Consider the following 19,565-nt stretch of genomic DNA (forward strand, 5'->3'; position numbering starts at 1 on the left):
TGTGGTTCATGGGGTCGCAAAGAGTTGGACACGACTGAGCAACTGAACTGAATTGAACTAAACAGAGTAACCAACCATACTAGCTTGCCCAGAACTTCCCCCTTTTAAGCACTGAAAGTCCTACCTCCCAGGAATCCCCTTAGTCCCAGGTAAACTGGGACAGCTGCTTGGTTACCACACGAGACTCCATGCCTGTCATCCTGACAGTCAGCCTTTGCAGGCGTAATTCATTCTGCCAGCAATCTTGTTTTACTATTAACAGATTATCAGCCTGCTGAGCTCCTCTCAATCAGTTGAGCCTGAGCTTACATGCCCACTCCTAAGCCTCTTCGTCAGCAGTCCATCCCCCAATTGCTAGCAGGTGATACCCCTCCTCTAAGCCATACTGGCCTGTACATACTTCTGTGCATATCACTTGGCTATGGCAGCTAGGCTTTCTGACCCTCTGACATACTGATCTCCCAGCGTGGAGGAGCTTTATTTTCTCCCCTCTCTGTTATCACCACACCAAGCCCCTGTTTGTCTGTTTCTTGAGTAAGTGACTCTGTGGATGATTAAATGGCTTAGCTATTTATTTATATTAATTAACTGATTACTTAATTAAATTATTATAAGTAATAATAATATTTATCATTGAGTTCCTGAATATCAACAAATTGCATAACACATAATTATTGTTATAGATTGTGATTATTGTTGTTATCATCATTAATCAATTATTAATTAATGAATTAAACTGATCCCTGCAAAAAGGTTCAAAAGTTACAAATTGAGCCAAAGAGACAGCATAATGTGGAATTTGGGTGCCTTCCAAGAAGCATACTCATTAATCCATCTCAATCACCCAGATTATTGACCCACCTCAATCTGGGTGGTGTTGTCCTGCCCATCGTCCAGGATCAGGTCTGTGAAGCCTCTGGGCTCCGGGGAGTCTTGGCCCAGGCTGGCTCGGTTCGAATCTACAGCCTTGATAGAATCCAAGTTCCTTTTCCACCGGTGGCTGAATGCATGCGTGTCCACCTCCACCTCCTCTTCTGTCTGTGGGAAGGCTTGAGCAACCTGATACTGCCCATCTGTTTGAAAACATAAAATAAAATAATGAGTTACCACCTGTTAGGCATCGTTCGCATGCTTTCTCATAGAGAAGAAAAATATCCTGCCACTCATGAAAAGAGGAAACTAACTCAAAACAGTGAAACCCATTTAACTGTAATATTTTGAGTTTGGTATGAACAACTGAGTAGAAGGCAATTTCAGGACATGCCGTAAGTCGTGACAATGCTTAATGTGCAGATCCAACAGGGTCCCTAAAACAGATGTGCTGCCTGAAAGCAATGCATTTTTATTCCCTTCCTTCCCTGCCCTCCACGCACACACTTCATAAACATTCTCTAGTTGTTCTGAGAAAACAAGCTGCAATCCAAACAAAGGAATGAAACCAAGTGACTCCCTGCACATTTGAAAATACAAATCCGACATCATTAACTTGCAAGTTTATATTGTTTCACATAAGTTATGCTGGGCAGCAGAGAGATAACAGAGCATTTGAACGGATTAAAAAATATATGGAATGATCTTCACGTCAATGTGATAACCTGCCTTGTAGCTCACAAGCCAGACTTGGTTCACTGCCGAATTCATTTAATAAGCAACGTCCCTGGGAGGCATCACAAATGCTTTGTTCATTTGGGCTGTTCTCACCTTGGAATCTTGTCAGAGTGGTTAAGGATGACAGTGATAGGCACTTAGAGAAACGCAAGGAGATCACATCACAGAGGTATTTTAAAGCCATCTGCAGGGACTAGCTTTGCTGACCCAGCTCATGCCACTTCTACAGGGGGGAAAACACTTCAGTGGGTCAGCAGGGGAAGGTGTTCCACAAGTGTGGGAAATTCAGCGCCGGACCAAGAACAGTTTTCCTCTAGGCAACGATTACCAAAAGATATGAATTGACAGCCTTTATAACTGGCAGGACATGGGTTCAAAAGGGCTAAGAGAATGGTGATTTAATTACAGCTGTGATGTTGCTATCAATACAAGAAGATTCCAAGAAACCAAACTGTATTTAATGAAACTTACACTTTGGCCACCTGATGCAAAGAGCCGACTCATTGGAAAAGACCCTGATACTGGGAAAGATTGAAGGCAAGAGGAGAAGGGGACGACAGAGGATGAAATGGTTAGATAGCATCATGGACTCAAAGGACATTAATCTAAGCAAATTCTGGGAGATAGTGAAGAACAGGGGAGCCTGGTGTGCTGCAGTTCATGGGGTTGCAGAGTCAGACATGACTTCCCAACTGAACAAAAATAACAACAAATAATACCATTAAATCCATTACTTTGAACTCTAATAACTACCACTACTAGTCGCATGCAAATGTCTAAAACATCTCCTTTTGAAGTCATGAAGGTGCTAATCATTTCTTCTTGAGGGGATGTCCTTTGATTTCACGGTGAATTTAAAAGATCTGACATTGTTTAATGCCTTAGTAGAACCTGGTGGACTGCCGTCTATGGGGTTGCACAGAGTTGGACACTACTGAAGCGACTTAGCAGCAGCAGAGACAGCCTAGAGTGAAACACTACCATAGTGCAGGCCATCTAGACCTTTCCATGGGCTTGGAGAATATTAGCATGTGAAAGAATGGAAACGACCAAACATTCCATAGAGAGGTAACTGAGAGCCAGACAACGCAGCACTGTGCTCAATTCACAGAACTGTTATAAGGCTAAAGAAAAAACTCAGGTACATGGAGGGTTGATCGCAGTGCCTCCCACCTGCCACGCAGTAAATTTCAGCAAGTATGTCTAAAGAGGATTTTACAGAAAATGTTTCTTTTTTAACGTATTATACCCACTGGCCATTGAACAGTGCTCAATAAATGTTTGTTGACTGACTGAATGAATAATAAATAAATTGTAGACAAAGATGATGAAAGCAGGCAGAATTAGGTAAGGGAAGAAAGGCAAGGATTCCGGAGAACTGGGGTGGAATTCTTTCTGTTAGGTTTGCTGAATAGGGGATGTTGCATAATTTACAAAACTCTCTGTGCTTTTGTTACCCCTTATTGCAAATGGGAATGAAAATATCTCACCTGCAAAAGCAGACTGCTTTTCTTGAGTAGATGTCAGGCTCTAAGACTTATGATTCTAGGTAAAGCTACATAAAGCAATTTTATTTGCTTTATTTAGATGTCCTGCCTCATTACTAAAAATATACGATGTAGCTTACAACAAAAGTACACAATAAAGTTTTATAACAACCAGGTAAGGCCTCATAGCACAACACTTAGACTAAACTTTAGAGCTATGCATTTACTTTGCCCTAGTTCTCCAGAATCCTTGACTTTCTTCCCTTACCTAATTCTGCCTGCTCTCATCATCTTTGTCTACAATTTATTTATTATTCATTCAGTACTCTTGCTGGGAAAATCCCATGGATGGAGGAGGCTGGTGGGCTGCAGCCCATGGGATCGCAAAGAGTCAGACATGACTGAGCAACTTCCCTTTCACTTTCACTTTCATGCATTGGGGAAGGAAATGGCAACCCACTCCAGTGTTCTTGCCTGAAGAATCCCAGGGATGGCAGAGCCTGGTGGGCTGCCATCTGTGGGGTTACACAGAGTCAGACACGACTGAAGCAACTTAGCAGCAGTAGCAACAGCAAGCTGAAATTTGGAATGTGTCAAACTCTTGTTTCTGTGATGAACATTCCACCTCATCCTTTAGCTAGATTACTGGGGAAGGTGAATTTAACAAACAGATAGGCTTTCCACATAAAACAGGCATAAATGCTTCCTCTGGATTTATTGGGTTGGCCAAAAATGTTCATTAGGGTTTTCCTGTACCATCTTATGAAAAACCTACCCAAACTTTTTGGCCAATCCCATATAAGGTTAAGTCCCCAGACCAATATAAGGTGTTTGTTTTTTACTTTTTAGTGGTGCATGCTTTTTTTTTTTTTTTTTTTGCTTTCTTTACTGTTGTATGAACACCTATTAGAGCTGTTGATTAGTTTGTTTCCAAGATGGACATGCTTGCTCCTCCTAGAATTTACCACCTTGAACTCTGTAAACCAACCGCTCAATCACTTGCTGGCTCAGACTGTGAAGAGTAAACAAAGGCTAAGGAAGGACCTATGGGGCTTCCCTGGTGGCTTAGCTGGTAAAGAGTCCACCTGCGACGAGGAAGACCTGGGTTTAGTCCCTGGGCTGGCAATATCCCCTGGAGAAGGGAACGACTACCCACTCCAGTACTCTTACCTGGAGCATTCCATGGACAGAGGAGCCTGGTGGCTACAGTCCATGGGGTTACAAAGAGTCAGACATGACTGAGTGACTTTCACTTTCACTTTTAAGAAAGGACGTAAGGGTTTTCCAATGACAAAATTTGTGAGTGTTAGAGCCTCGCCTCTGAATTTTCCTTGGGGTTGTTGCTTTACATGTAAGTCTTCTCTGCTTAGGTTATGGATAAGCAAAACTACCCAATCACACATAGAGGAAACATTCCCTATATGCTCATGACTCAGTAGTACATGGGTCATCAAGACGAAAGTTTGACATTGGCTTCGATTTTGACCCCTTTTCAGAATGATTTTTAGAGGAGATAAAACAAGTCAAAAATGGATGTTTTCCAGAAATAAAGATGGAGAAAAACTGGCAAAGCCACAGTCTGGTTATCTACATTGTAAATTATTCATATTCACTTCATGGGCTTTCCAACTCATAAAAATATTTCAAATAATTCTTTAAATCACCACCAAAACAGATCATTCTGAAGCAAGAGGAAAGGATATATGTAAAATAATCTTTCCCTTCCCAGCTGTAGTGAAAATGAAAGCAACAGGAGGGATCATTCAATAGTCTGGTTGAACAGATTGTTTGCTTTCTGTCTGCTGTATGTTAATTAAACCACTGATGGAAAACCTTCCAAGATAATTTCCATGAACACACTTTGCTATAGTTGTTAATCACAGAGTTCATGGAAACATTAAATATATCAAAGGACTCCCATTTGGATATAAGGAGAGAAAGCTAAAAGTCACATTTTTGTACATTTAATACATAAATTGACCTTAACACATTCTTGAGATATTTTATTTGATAAAAATTGCAGATAAAGTATTATTGAAAAAGGTTCTCACTACCTTTCAAATAGATCATCATTATGAAACCCAATAATGTCTAGTTAATCTGAGAGCAAAATAAGAAATTCATGTACCTCTTCATATTATTCTTTGCAAAACTTGCAAGTTTCTTTTATGTTATCATCTACTGTAAAATAAAATCATTTAAAATAAAAACAAAAGGGAAGAAAACTGTTCTGGGTTAGCTATGTTTATATTTGCATCTCATCCTAATGATTTTATTTAAATACCTTATATTCAGTTAATAGTTGAATGTATCTTTAACTGCATTTCTTTTTTTATTATAACTCCAGCATGTTTTTTTCTATTATTTATTTACTTTTAATTGGAGTATAATTGCTTTACAATGTTATGTTAGTTCTAGCTGTACTGTATTTCTTGAGTCTTACATACAATCATATACACAATATATGTGAAATGAGCAACGAGTAACTACATAAATTGACGTATATTTTATGTAGTGAGGACCCACCATGACTGTACCTTTTGGACACACACTTTGGTTTGCACTTCACAAGTGAATGAAATCACCCTTGTGGATCCTGTGCAAAGACTACAATTTTTCACTACAAATAGATTTACTGGCTTGATTCATCCAAGAATAGGCAAATTATTTAGCTAAGGTAGACGGCAATATGGTTTCACACATCTCAATTTATGGAACTGAAGGGGAAATTCCATACAAATGGTTATATTACTAGTTCTGTCCAATGATGAGCTTGCTATATAGTGGACTTGGAGGTTTTGACTGATAGCATTACAGAGAAGATAGCTACGGAAGAGAAAGCATACAGAATGTTTTGTTGAAAGGCAGTAGAGGGTTTGAGTGGGACCTGGACATCATTTTCTTGTTAAGCTTCACTCATGCTTCTTCATGTCTCCCAGCTGAGGACCACTGCTCCATGCTATCCTCTCACCACAGGTGCCTAAGGTCACGTCTTCATCATCTCTTGCCTCCTGCCTGGTCTTACTTTCTTCAAACTCTTCCTTCTCCAATCTTTTCTCCATCTGCTGTCAGAGATAGCTTTCAAATTTATTCACTTCTCCCTTTTTATTAAAACCTCTAAGGCTCCTTCCCCCCCAACAAAATGATAAAGCACTTCATGCTCTTGTTCTAACCACTCTTCCCTGACTCTGCCTCTTTTATCAGCTCTATGCTCCCACCACACAGAATCTCCCAATAACCTCTTTACCTGCAACAAATACCTTTGCATGGGGGGAAAGTCCTTCCTCACTCCAGGCTTTGGGAAATCTCACAGCTCCTTTAAGATCTAGTTCAAATATTGTCTTGGTAAATGGAGCATCCCTGGATTCCTTCAAGCAGAGCTGATTAAGTTTTCTTCTGCAGTCCAATGCCTCTTCTCATCTGATTCTGTAACCATTCTTCCACCTATCCTCACTTCAATATGGGACTGTGCAGAAAAGGGTTGAGACAGCAGGTCTGAGACTGCTATCCTTAGTAAATCTTGTTTGTAAGGTTGGCCCTTGGCTGACACCTGGGAACTGAGATTTGCAGGTGGTGGTGGGAGGGTCCTCACCTTTCCCTAACAGATAAGAGGGGCTTACTGTGGCTAAACTGCCTGGGCAAACAATATTGTTTATGCTGACCACTTGTCTTCCTTCCAGGAGTGTGGAATTTAGGTACATGGCAGACAGAAAGTGGTTATGTGAACAGTTCCCAGTACAAATCCTTGGGCACTGAGTTTCTTGTGAACTTCCCTGGCTGACCATATTTCACACAGTTGTTATCACAACTGGTTGCTGGAGGAAGTAGATGCTTCCACTGTGCTCCCACTGGAGAGGCTCTTGGAAACCTACCCTGCTTTTCCCAGACATCACCCCAAGTGCCTTTTCCCTCTGTGGATTTTGCTCTGTAGCCTTTTGCTGTAACAAAGCACAACTGAGTCTCGTGAGTCCTCCTATCACATCACCAAACTCGACAGTGGCCTTGAAGTCTCCGAACACAGATGTTTCAGAACAGGACTTCGATCTTATTTATACTTTTTGTCCCATCGGTACAAACATGGACGTTGACATATGATAAATACCCAAAGTTTTTTCTTTTTGAAAAGCAAATGAATGAATGAGTAAGTGAATGGTTGGCCAGGCTGCTGCTCATCTGAGACAGTGTCTTAAGGATTATGTATGTGATCTGTTGTCCGACTTCTTAAGACTTTAATTATGTCTGTTGCTCATTCAGATAAAAGGGTGGAAGGAGAAAACTATGGGAAAACAAAGCTATAGCAGCTTCTCCTTATCAGATATGAGTTTGACTCAACAAAAGCTCACTGGCCAGTTGGGTGATGTTCATCAGCACTCGTGGTTGCAGTTCTTTCTGGCTCATGAACTCGGTAAGAAATAGAACACGAGTCTTTGAAGAACGTGGGCATGGCCCAGTGAGGTTAAAGAGGTATGAAATACTTGAAACAAGGACATTTAGAATAAAATGTGGAAAATAAATGGAGACTACTCTACAAGTCTGAAGGATGAGTCCAGTCTCTGAGGCACAGAGTAGAAGAACCACAAAGGCCTAAGACAAGAGTAAGTGTCCAGCATACCCTGACTCTCCATTCTTCCCCTTCTCTGACTTCTGTGTCATCACAGGGTTCTTGGTTGCTCTGCAGTATTTTTCCAGAGAAGAACATTAGGTGGTACAAGAAAACACACACAGGAAATGAAAGAGAATGGGAAAATAGAACCAAATAGTCCAAAGTATGTACAGAAAAAATTTACATATTAAAAATTTAATAGTTTTCTAACCTTACTATTAAAAAGCAGATATCTTAATCTTATGTATAAAATGGTTAATTATCCTATGGAAAACATGATTAGCTTTATGAGCAAAGGTTAATAATATTTAAGACAGTGTTAAGGTATTGGTCTATACTTACTAAAATCTTAAAAATAAAAAGAAAATAAAACTGTGTTAACAGTTATAAATAGAGGTGATCTATATACTCTTTCTAATAATGGGTTAATAATAATAATATTAGTAATAATAACTGATCTTCATTTAGGATTGGCTGAATGCAACGCACTGTTCTAAACATTTGCATATGTTAATATATTTGGCATGTACTATTTGGCATTTCCTATTTTACATATGAGGAAACATGTATATGACAGGGTGAGTGATACACTAGGAAAATAACAAGAGCTGGACCCATAGGCTTGGTATTAACTGTTATCTAATCTACTTCAGATGAATCTTCCAGGGGTAGAATTAGACATCTGTCAGAAAGCCTAATGATATGACACAAAGAAAGCACCCTGATGCTGGGAAAGATTGAAGGTAAAAGGAGAAGAGGGTGGCAGAGGAGGAGATGGTTGGATAGCATCACCAACTCAATGGACATGAACTTGGCAAACTCTGGAAGACAGTGAGGTGCAGGGAGACCAGGCATGCTGCAGTCCATAGGGTCACAAACAGTCAGAATGACTTAGTGACTGAACAACGACAATAAGACACAAAGAATCTAAAAGAAAAAATGAATCAGACAAAATGCACTATTTGAAATGGCAAAAATATGTAAACAATCCAGCAGTGAAAGCAAATAAAGAATATAATATTTCATTTTCATCAAGTTGACTCTGCCAATGGGAAGAAATGAAACAATGTTGATGTAAAAACAGCAGAAAGTAAGAGCACTTTAATACCGATTATATTTTTTAATGTCTTGAAAAGTTTGGAAGTACTTTAAAACAGATAATTAATCTTGTTAACTGAGTATTTTCTATTAAAACTCCCTAGTAGAAATTTAAAAGAAGAACTGAATTCCTTCAAGTAGACTTCAGCACTTGTTTTACCATGATGATAGCCTCCTATTTTATTATAACAAAGATGACTGTCAGAGAACTCAGGCTATCCACTGACTTTTTTTCAATAAATCTGTCAGATTTGGAGAATAAACTCATTTCCACATTAGCCATAGCCTACAAATAACCTACGTATAGTGAAAACAGCATGTAATTAAATCTAAGGGTCTATCTTTTAATAAGGTTTTAGGCTTTTCTGCAGAAAACACAGCATCATAAAGCCAGAAAGCACATGGAATTTTTAGGTTACATGACCCTCAGTTCAGTTCAGTTCAGTTGCTCAGTCGTGTCCGACTCTTTGCGACCCTAGCCACGTATAAAATAAGGGGCAAATTTATAGCTTTTACAGTTTCTCCTATACAGAATTGTAAAGTAAAATAAAAAATAAATTAAAAAATAAAAAAAAGAAGAAGAAGGGAAAAAAAAAATTCTATCATCTACTCACTTTGGCCACCTGATGCAAAGAGTTGACTCATTGGAAAAGACTCTGATGCTGGGAGGGATTAGGGGCAGGAGGAGAAGGGGATGACAGAGGATGAGATGGCTGGATGGCATCACTGACTCGATGGACATGAGTTGGAGTGAACTCCAGGAGTTGGTGATGGACAGGGAGGCCTGGTGTGCTGCGATTCATGGGGTCGCAAAGAGTTGGACATGACTGAGCAACTGAACTGAACTGAACTTGCTAGCTAAATATCTCATTAACATACTTGAGGCTATTTGGAATCATATATTAAATATTCTATACATTTGTTTTCATGTTTACTATTTATGAGAATCCATGTATTATAAACCTTTTGAGTCTCCACAGCACAATAAAAAAGTAAAGCTATTTGATGAAATACCTCAATATTTCTCTTTATTATTGGCCATCCACAACTACTCTTATTTCTTGTATTCAGAATGTCTGATTTAAAAACAAAAGGTAGATCCAATGTATGAAAAGTGTGACTTTGCCAGCCAAGGAGATGGAAATTTCTGTAAACAAGGACCAGTCGTGGCCAATAGACTCTAAGGAAAGTTTAGTCTCCTGAGCCAAAATAGGGCAGATAGAATCAATTGTTATAATGGTGCCCCATGTCAAAGATGACACCCAGATGCCTGTGACCCAAATCACCAAGGGCCTTCTATCAGGTTATGGCTGCCAGATGTCTGATAGACTCAGTTTCACAGCATGTTGTCATCAGCCCATATTCAGTTTGTGAGGTCAGATCCATAAAGGAGGTGGCAACTAGTGGTAAAGCACCACTACCAGGTGGCGCTAGTGGGAAAGAAGCCACCTGCCAATGCGGGAGATGTAAGAGACATGGGTTCGCTCCCTGAGACAGGAAAACCCCTGGTGGAGGGCATGGCAACCCACTCCACTATTCTGGTCTGGAGAATTCCATGGAAGAGGAGCCTGGCAGGCTCCATAGGGTCACAAAGAATCAGTCGGCTACAACTGACGTGACTTAGCACATATGTGTCCATAAAGGAGCCCAGACTGACTTAGCCAGTGACCACAGATGACAGACAATTCATGTATTAAATGTATTAATATTTCTATCAGATTATGTTTTTGTAACTTTGATTTGAAAGTGAAGTCACTCAGTTGTGTTCAACTCTTTGTGACCCCATGGACTGTAGCCTACCAGGCTTCTCCACCCATGGGATTTTCCAGGCAAGAGTACTGGAGTGGGTTGCCATTTCCTTCTCCAGGGAATCTTCCTGACTCAGGGATCAAACCTGGGTCTCCCACATTGCAGGCAGATGCTTTACCATCTGAGCCACCAGGGAAGCCCAATATAAATCATACCATTATCAAAATATCCCCATATTTCTACAAATTAACATATTAACTGCACCCCACTCTCTACTTACCCCCAAAATAATGAGCAATGCCCTTCACATGATCCAACAACTAAGGAATTAAAGACCTGGTTTGGCAAGGTCAGGGCTCAGCCCTATAGCCTGCTCTGTTCCCATTATTATTAAACAGATAATATTAGTTGTTAATGTTGAATATCATTCTTGGATAAAGATGAAAGGTACAATCACAAAGTCTGGAATTTTTGACTTTCTACTATTGCCAGAGTTGATAATATAGGCTTAAAAAATACGCTTAAGATGCTCAAATTTGAGCATCAAACACACACACAAAGACATTAAAAAACAGTAAGTAGAAAATTAAAACAATCCCATTTCAGTTTTATATAAATTTAAAAGACCAGCAGGAAAAACATCAATAGCACACATTAAGATTAATACTATGTATATCTATTCAATTTTTTGATCTATAAAATTGCAATCATGTATATTTTCCTTAATCTACACAAGTATATCCTATCTAATAAATTTTTTTAAAAGACTGCTGCTAAGTCACTTCAGTCGTGTCCGACTCTATGTGACCCCAGAGATGACAGCCCAGCAGGCTTCCCCGTCCCTGGGATTCTCCAAGCAAGAACACTGGAGTGGGTTGCCATTTCCTTCTCTTAGTCCTCAAATTTTAAAAAATAGGCAAATTCCATAAATAGGTAATTCACAGCAAAGAAATATAAATACTAGCAAATATATTAGAATAGTTAACATTTTAAGAAGTCAGAGAAATACAATATATTGTAATTTTTATATAGTACACTCACAAAGATTTATGGTAAAATTGTACTTATCAGTATGTGATAAGGTTATTTTATGAAAATAGTACTGTTCTCTCTAACACTGGTAGGCAGATTTCAATTTTAATAAAAATTTCATATGTGCGTATTTTCCATCTGTAGTAAAAGTCTTCTAGGATTTGATGCTGTGGAAATATTAGATGTGCAAAATGATTTATGAATAAGTATAAAAAACTGAAATAGCATTATTTGAATTTATTAAAAGGAAAACCATACATATGCACACAAAATTAAAAAGAGAAAGAAATACATTATAATATTACTACTGATTTTTTTCCATGTTATGCAAGTTGGAAGCAGTCAATTTTATTTGTTTTGTTCTTCTGACATATCTTTATTTTGTACATTTTCTACAATGTGTTACTTCTATGGCAAGGGAAAAAATTCCCTAGGTCTCTACCTTTTGAAAGTCAAGTTCAAATATTCTGACTTGGTGAAGCCTTCCTTCATCACCAATAGATTTTCCTAGGCAGAGTATTTTAATGTGATCTCATAGAAATTTAATCAAACCCATTTCTGTGTTCTTCTCATGAAAGTGTAATTATTGATTAAATGCCATTCCTTCACAAACTACCATGAACTTATCCATGGGAGGTGTCATGCCTTTATTCATCTTTGTGCTCTTTTTTGTTATTATAATAGATGTTCACTAAAACTGCCCAGGCTATTTCCTTGAGATGTCCTGATACACTTGGGGTGGTGACCTGGCATTTTCTATCATAGCAGCTCTTACTTAAGGCACTCTCACTTCTCTGCTTAAAATTCTTAGCCTTGTATACATATAACTTTTGGTGTTATTTCTTGAGAAAATTAGATGTAGCCATATCAATTTCTGTGCAATTTCCTATATTTTATCATCTTTTTCTATACGTGTTTCATCAAGTAAAATATTAGTGTTACAACATTTTATCTGTAGCATCCTTTAAAATGTTCAGAGAGATTAATACAGCAATATAAAGTAATTTCCCCCCAAGTTATTCTATTTCTCACATTTAATTCATATATTTAATGCAATATATTTTCACACGAGCTGAGAACCACACAGCAATGGGCAAAATTATTCAGCTTTTATATCTCCAAATAACTTTACAAAAAGTTCTTTAAAAATCACAGGAAAGATTTATGCTTCTGAATATCAAAGGTATTGCTAGGCGAGGATTCATAAATAATATATTAGTTACAGTAGGAAGCATATAATTCTTTAAACAAAACTGACACTTTGCTATCTATATTTAAATAAGAAATACTTTATATACAAAGATGTGTTCACTTCATCAGAACTTCTTGAGTATTTATTAGCTGAAAACTTCTATGATTCATCTCCTTGCCTAATTCCCCTTAAGACTAACTCAAGATAGTACTGGGGTGAAATATCTGGACACAGAAGAAAATATTTCTTTACGTAGACCTATGATTTTCAATTAAAAAAAATCATGTTCCAAATAGCCTCTTTGATAAGGATAGAAATACTTCAAGTAAAAAACTGGGGCAATAATGAGGAATAGAACTGGGAATAAGAGGAATAATGCAAATTTAGTCACGAAATTTTGATGTTTTTACAAACTGTATCATAGTTATAATACTGTATTTTTACTCCATTGAATTCACTGTATTTTTCCCTTTTTTTGAAAAGAGAAATACTTAAATTTGAATATCAACTACCTTCAAATAGCAGTTTTAAAATACAGTTCCAAGAATTTCTAAAATGGTATGAATATCTGAATTCTGTAGCTACTTTCTTAAATAACATTGCCTAATTAAACTGCTTGATTGCATACATTTATGCTGATTACACAATTTAACTCACATTGTAAATAAACCACAATCAACAAAATTACATTAAAAAGAAATTAAAACAGTAAAACTGTACTAAAGTTAGATTTCAATTTCTCTGATATATCCTGAAATAGTCAAACCACCAGGTAAGAATTAAGCCACCAAAGCGAGATAAAAATCCGAAGCAACATTTCAACCATGTATATATCAGGAGAACGCTGAAACTTTTAGAATCTCTTGCTTCATTCTTCTTTTATCCTTGAATTATTTTTTATAAACATTTTTTGACTCATATAAACAAATTCCAGATAAACTGGAGTAGTCTCCACTTTAAGTACTTATTAAAATACATCTTAAAGTATGTAATTAGTCAGCAGTTGTTGAATTTTTAAGTTGATTGTAGAGGTTAACTTTTGTGAGCAGCCTCAATTCTTTTTCAGAAACAATTTATGAAAGAGGAATCTGTTCTCTATTGTATTTAAACTCCATCAGTCTACAAAATAACCAGAAGGACATGAAGCCAGATATCCCATATTTTCATCAATCATTTTATGGTATCTTAAAACATTTATTTTTGCCTATTTGTTCAATGAAATAACAGAATCTTACTAGTTTAATTGAACAATTTTACAATTTAATTTAACAATTTAAAAAATTAACAATTTTTGATTGTTAGTGAGTCAACATTTTTTAATGCTATTCCCTTGTTTCATTTTTTACTATTCTATTCAAGCCCTTTTGTGAGATAGGTAACTCATTTTTTAAATTTAAGGGATTGGTCAGCTTAGTAAAAACTCTATAAAATTTTTTCAGAAAGTCATTCACTATATAAATCTCAGACAAATTTATTGAAATCATGATATATTTTCCTAATATATGAGACTATTATGTTGTTTAGGTGCCTTTGCATGGTTATGACATAAAGGGAAGATACAGGGATATGTTTTCATATAAAGCTCAACAAACATGGTTTATATATTATGTATACATATATGTGTGTGTGTGTGTGTATGTGTATATAGAGAGATACATATTATTCAGCCATGAAAAGGAACAGAAATCTTATGTATAATACAACTTGGATAAACCTTGAAGAGTGTGCAAGCTGAAATAAACTAGACACAAAAGGACAAATATAATTCCATTTATCTGAAGCACATACAGTAGTCAAAACATTAGACACAGAAGTAGAGTAGAGGTTACCAGACACATAAAAGCAAAATAATGAGGAATTATTGCTTAATGAGTACAATCTGTGATGAAGAAAATGTTCTGGTGATTGAGAGTAGTGATGGCTGCAACACATGATGTGTGTAGTAATACCACTGAATTGCATAATTAAAAATTATTAAAATGGTGAATTTTCTCCTATGTGTATTTACCACATAAAAAAATGAACCCCCACCAAAGAGCCCCATTAATTAGATTTGCTCCTTTTTCTATAGTCTTATTATTTAAGCAATTATTTAATATTTGATGAATGAATGAATGAATAGAATTCATGAAAAACAGTAGGAAATCATTGGTTATAATTCTGGGAGGGTCCAAACTCTTATAAAATATTGGAATGTCCTCTTCTTTTCTGAAAGCTATCCACCCATCAGGTATTTTCCAGTTTTGAGTTTCCCTAGATATCAGGTAGACTTCCAGAGACTTTCAAAAACACTGAATCTTCAAAGCCCCAACAAATGAAGTGCAGTCTCATACAACAAACAACCTCAAGAGCAGATATACAAATGGCGAGTCTGGTTCCAAATCAAGGACAAAACACTAAACTCATTCATCATTTTAAAAAGGCCACAGGAAGAAAATGTGCAATTATTTTGGGGAAGGATTCCAAATTTTAAACAAGATAGAATGGGGTAAAGTAATTGAATATAAGTGAAAGTTATAATGCTGAACTTTTCCATTTTGTTAACAAAAATTTTAAAAAACAACATAAAAAGCTAGGAAGTTAACCTAGGGTAAAGAAGGATAGCAGGTATACACTAATATTTAAATTTTAATCAATTTAAATCCAGATATCTATTCACAACACCCTGGACACCTAAAGGAAGAAATTAAGGTAGTAAGGGGTGTAAGCTAAAGTACTGAATGGGTATAAAAACAAGTCATGGGGGAGGTGGGATGCACATTACATCAAAGAGCCAGACAAGCCTTTGGATGATCTAGAAAAAAGGAAAAAGGAAAGAAAAAGAAGTTTTAATTGACGTATTTAGAAGAAAAATGACAAAGTGACAAAATGACAAAAATTTACAAATTATTTAGGTAAAAATAATTTTGGGAGTTGATTAGAGTAGAGAGAACTCTTTTAGAGTGAGCAGCTGGGCTGTCATATGGTTACTCTATGCAGGTATGACCTGTTGTGGTTTGCTCTGTGTCTGGATCTGGGTCCATTGTTCTATGTTCTCCAGAAAAAAGGAATGAGCCTTGTTTGTCCTTTTATACCATATTGAAACCTGGGTAACGGTTGTACTCCATTTATAGCTTAGTTAATTTAACTTAAGAATGGCCACGCTAAGTTGTTTTGGTCTTACCCAACTCTTTGCAACCCTATGGATTGCAACCCTCCAGGCTGCTCTGTCCATGGGATTCTCCAGGCTAGAACACTGGAGTGGATTGCCATTCCTTTCTCCAGGGGATCTTCCCAACTCAGGGTTCAAACCAGCATCTCTTATGTCTAACCTGCATTGGCAGACAGGTTCTTTACCACTTAGTGCTACCTGGGAAGCCCTAAGAATGGCCATACTTGAAAAAAGAACACTGGGAAAGAGAGATATCAATAAATTAAACATATATGTACATTTTCACCCCTAACCAATTCACTCTTCAAAAACTGGTGATAACTGGCCGTGAACATTTCCCGTGTCCATACACAGAAATCACAATTTGAATTGAGCGCCAGTCCTACCCTCGGAGAAGGCGATGGCACCCCACTCCAGTGCTCTTGCCTGGAAAATCCCATGGACAGAGGAGCCTGGTGGGCTGCAGTCCATGGGGTCATGAAGAGTCAGACACGAGTGAGTGAATCACTTTCATGTTTCACTTTCATGCATTGGAGAAGGCAATGGCAACCCACTCCAGTGTTCTTGCCTGGAGAATCCCAGGGACGGGGGAGCCTGGTGGGCTGCCTTCTATGGGGTCGCACAGAGTCAGACACGACTGAAGCGACTTAGCAGTAGCAGCCCATCCTACTCCAACATAACCCTCTTCATCTCTTGTAGAATAAATTAACACACATTAATATGTTTTTATTTCTACACAGATAATTTTCTTTCACATTTCCCCAGAGGAAAACGCAAAATGCTCTGAGGCAAATTTTCAAACATATTGCTTATAAAGAATGGCATGTGAATAAAGAGAAGAAAACACGTCAGTTTGTTCTTGTTTCAACTTTATGTAATGTCTCACATCTCACAACACACTGCTCTACAGTGAAGTGTTTTAACCTGCCTTTTGTTATGAATTACTTGGCTGGGTAACAGACAGGCAGTCTAGGATCATTTATGTAAAGCCATCAATATCCTTCAGTGCTATTCAGAATGCCAAGAGAATGCTTTCTTCTTCTTTTTACTTATCCATCAAATACTTCATGAAGTTTAATTAAAATTAAGTCAAAAATATTCTGTGTGCTTGTATAAACCTTAAATTTGTTAACCTATTATTGGATTTTCAAAAATACCTGGTTAGAAAACTGATTTAATTTTCTATTTATATGTAAATTTGTTTCTAAGCTTAGATGCAGGTCTGCTCTGAGAATGCTAATCCTAACTTTACCATATTTAAACTCATTCTGGGGCCAATTAGAAAGGCCTCATGCCAATCCATAATACATTTACCAATATCAGACATTTGAAACATTTCAAAGCACTCCCCCAAAATGCCTATGTCACTTCCTGTTTAAGAAGAGAAATGCATTCTTCTCAACTTCCTGTACATCCGTTCACTCATTCATTTGCATGAATCACATCTTGTTCCAGGCCATCTTCAAACTTTCCAAAGGCTTCCCAGCCGTATGCAGAAGAAGCAACCAGAGCTGTGGCACAGGCAGGAAGGGACATTCTGCTGGAGAATCTGGAGGAAGAATAGTGTGTTTGGAAGAGAAGGAGCCTGGGCAGAGGGCATAAGAGTAGGCTGGGGAAGTGAGGAGGAACCAGACTACACAGGACACTAGCAGTGTGTAAGGAAGTGGGGTCTTACTCTGAGACAGTTGGAAAGTCAGTGGAAGGGTTTAACCAGGAAAGTGCTTGATCTGACACGTGTTTTCGAAAGATCACCTCCCCTACCAGGAATACAAGTTGTTTTTATCATTTTAGGCTCTACTGATAACACTAAGAAAGAAAACACTTTTATTCTGAAGATGTTCAGCCGTCATATAGAAAGACTAACATGTTCACTCAATAAGTGCTTGACCGATTCCAATGAGTTGTCAATTAGCATAAAAGAGTGGACTATGGTAAGAAAAATGAGTAATTAAGCCGACAGGTGACTAACAACTAGATGTCTAGGATCATTAATTCTCATTTCATGTATTTAATAAGACAATAAAATATCTGATTGTCAATTTTATACATGAAACATCATCGGCAATGTCTCTAAGTAAGAAAAGGAAAAAAACTAGTGTCCACTATAATCTACTCCTATAGTATCTCCACGATAGTAGAATATACATTTAAATTTCATGTATTAAGGTGTGGCACGGAAGAGCAAAGAACAAGATTTGTTCTGTCTTTGTTTAATTTTAATATCACAGTAGGTAGAGAGAATAGCAATTTTGTCTTAAAGTAAAAGAAAAGGCAATACAGTAGGGGAGCCCCTCAAAATTTAGGGTGGCTTATTGTTCACAAGCAGAGACTGTGTCCAAAGTTCACATTTCTCCCAAAAATCTAACCGAAGATCATTCTTAAGTATTTATTGCCCTGATAAATTAGGAATGCAAAACTTAATAATGAAGTGGTTTTCTTTGACAGATGATAAACTTTTAAAGTTAGATCCTTAATAAGTTTTTGTGGAAAGAATGAGTTAACATAATCTCAGGACAAAAAGCAGAAGTACAATTTCCTTCTAGAAGAGTAAATATGAAAGAGGAAATTACGAGTAGCTATTATAAAATATAAAGGCCTATGTGTTAAACTTTAATAAATTTTTCCTAAAACAGCAAAAACGCACTCAAATTAGTTTCTCAAGCTTTAGAATGCATCAGAATCACAGTGTTCCTGAAGATTCCTGAAGTCCACTCTCTTTAAGAAGCCCACAGGATATTCTGAGGCAGGTAGACCAGAGAACAATGTTTGGAGAAACACTGCCATAGTAAAACTCCAAAGAATTTTATCTCCTCTGTGTCCGGAATTAAACATCGTATGTTTATACCTTGGGGGCACCTTTCAAAATTATGGAATATGGAGGAACACAAAGGAAAACATTAAATAGTCTATGGATATTGGCTCTGATTTTATTCTGATATAGAAAAGACTTCTCTTCCAATATTTAGAACCTTATTTTAACTCCTTATCCACCATGCGAAGAGTTGACTCATTGGAAAAGACTTTGATGCTGGGAGGGATTGGGGGCAGGAGAAGAAGGGGATGACTGAGGATGAGATGGCTGGATGGCATCACTGACTTGATGGACGTGAGTCTGAGTGAACTCCAGGAGTTGGTGATGGACAGGGAGGCCTGCCGTGCTGCGATTCATGGGGTCACAAAGAGTCGGACACGACTAAGCGACTGAACTGAACTGAACTGATCTGCCTATACCACTTTGAAAAGTGCTTTCTAAACTATTATCTACTTTATTTTTCTCAATAGCCCTTGAATTATGAAAGGCACTATCATGGAAAATTGAAGAAAACAGTTTCTCTCCTCTCTTTCTGATTTTCACAAGAAAATGGCATTGTCTTCTGATTTGGCTAGATTCATTTAGAAAAAGGGATGGAATTAAGCAATTACCCACTGATTGTTATTGAATCTACTATTGATATTTATATCAATTGATTCACTAGTGAAGATTCAAGATTTAGAATTTTCTCATTACTGATTAAGTCAGGGTTACCTGAAGAGAGTTGCTGCTTAGATTTTTTTATCCACTAAATAAGATATGAATAATTTTAGATTTAAAAAATATACTAAAGCCCATATAAATGGAATAAAAAAGCATGTGCTGATATGAAC

The 19,565-nt window shown here is 37.3% G+C and overlaps 1 protein-coding gene across 2 annotated transcripts in view; it reads right to left on the bottom strand.

Moving 5' to 3' along the window:
* Window positions 1-19,565, bottom strand: part of PLXDC2 (plexin domain containing 2) — a 440,730-nt gene that overhangs the window by 258,757 nt on the left and 162,408 nt on the right. For both annotated transcript variants that reach the window (XM_040248599.1, XM_040248598.1), the window contains exon 2: window positions 862-1,073. In XM_040248599.1, coding sequence (XP_040104533.1) covers window positions 862-1,073 — 212 coding nt within the window. The remainder of the gene's footprint in view (window positions 1-861; window positions 1,074-19,565) is intronic.

The sequence above is a fragment of the Oryx dammah genome, unplaced genomic scaffold, assembly GCF_014754425.2.
Source record: "Oryx dammah isolate SB20612 unplaced genomic scaffold, SCBI_Odam_1.1 HiC_scaffold_10, whole genome shotgun sequence".
Lineage (NCBI taxonomy): Eukaryota > Metazoa > Chordata > Mammalia > Artiodactyla > Bovidae > Oryx > Oryx dammah.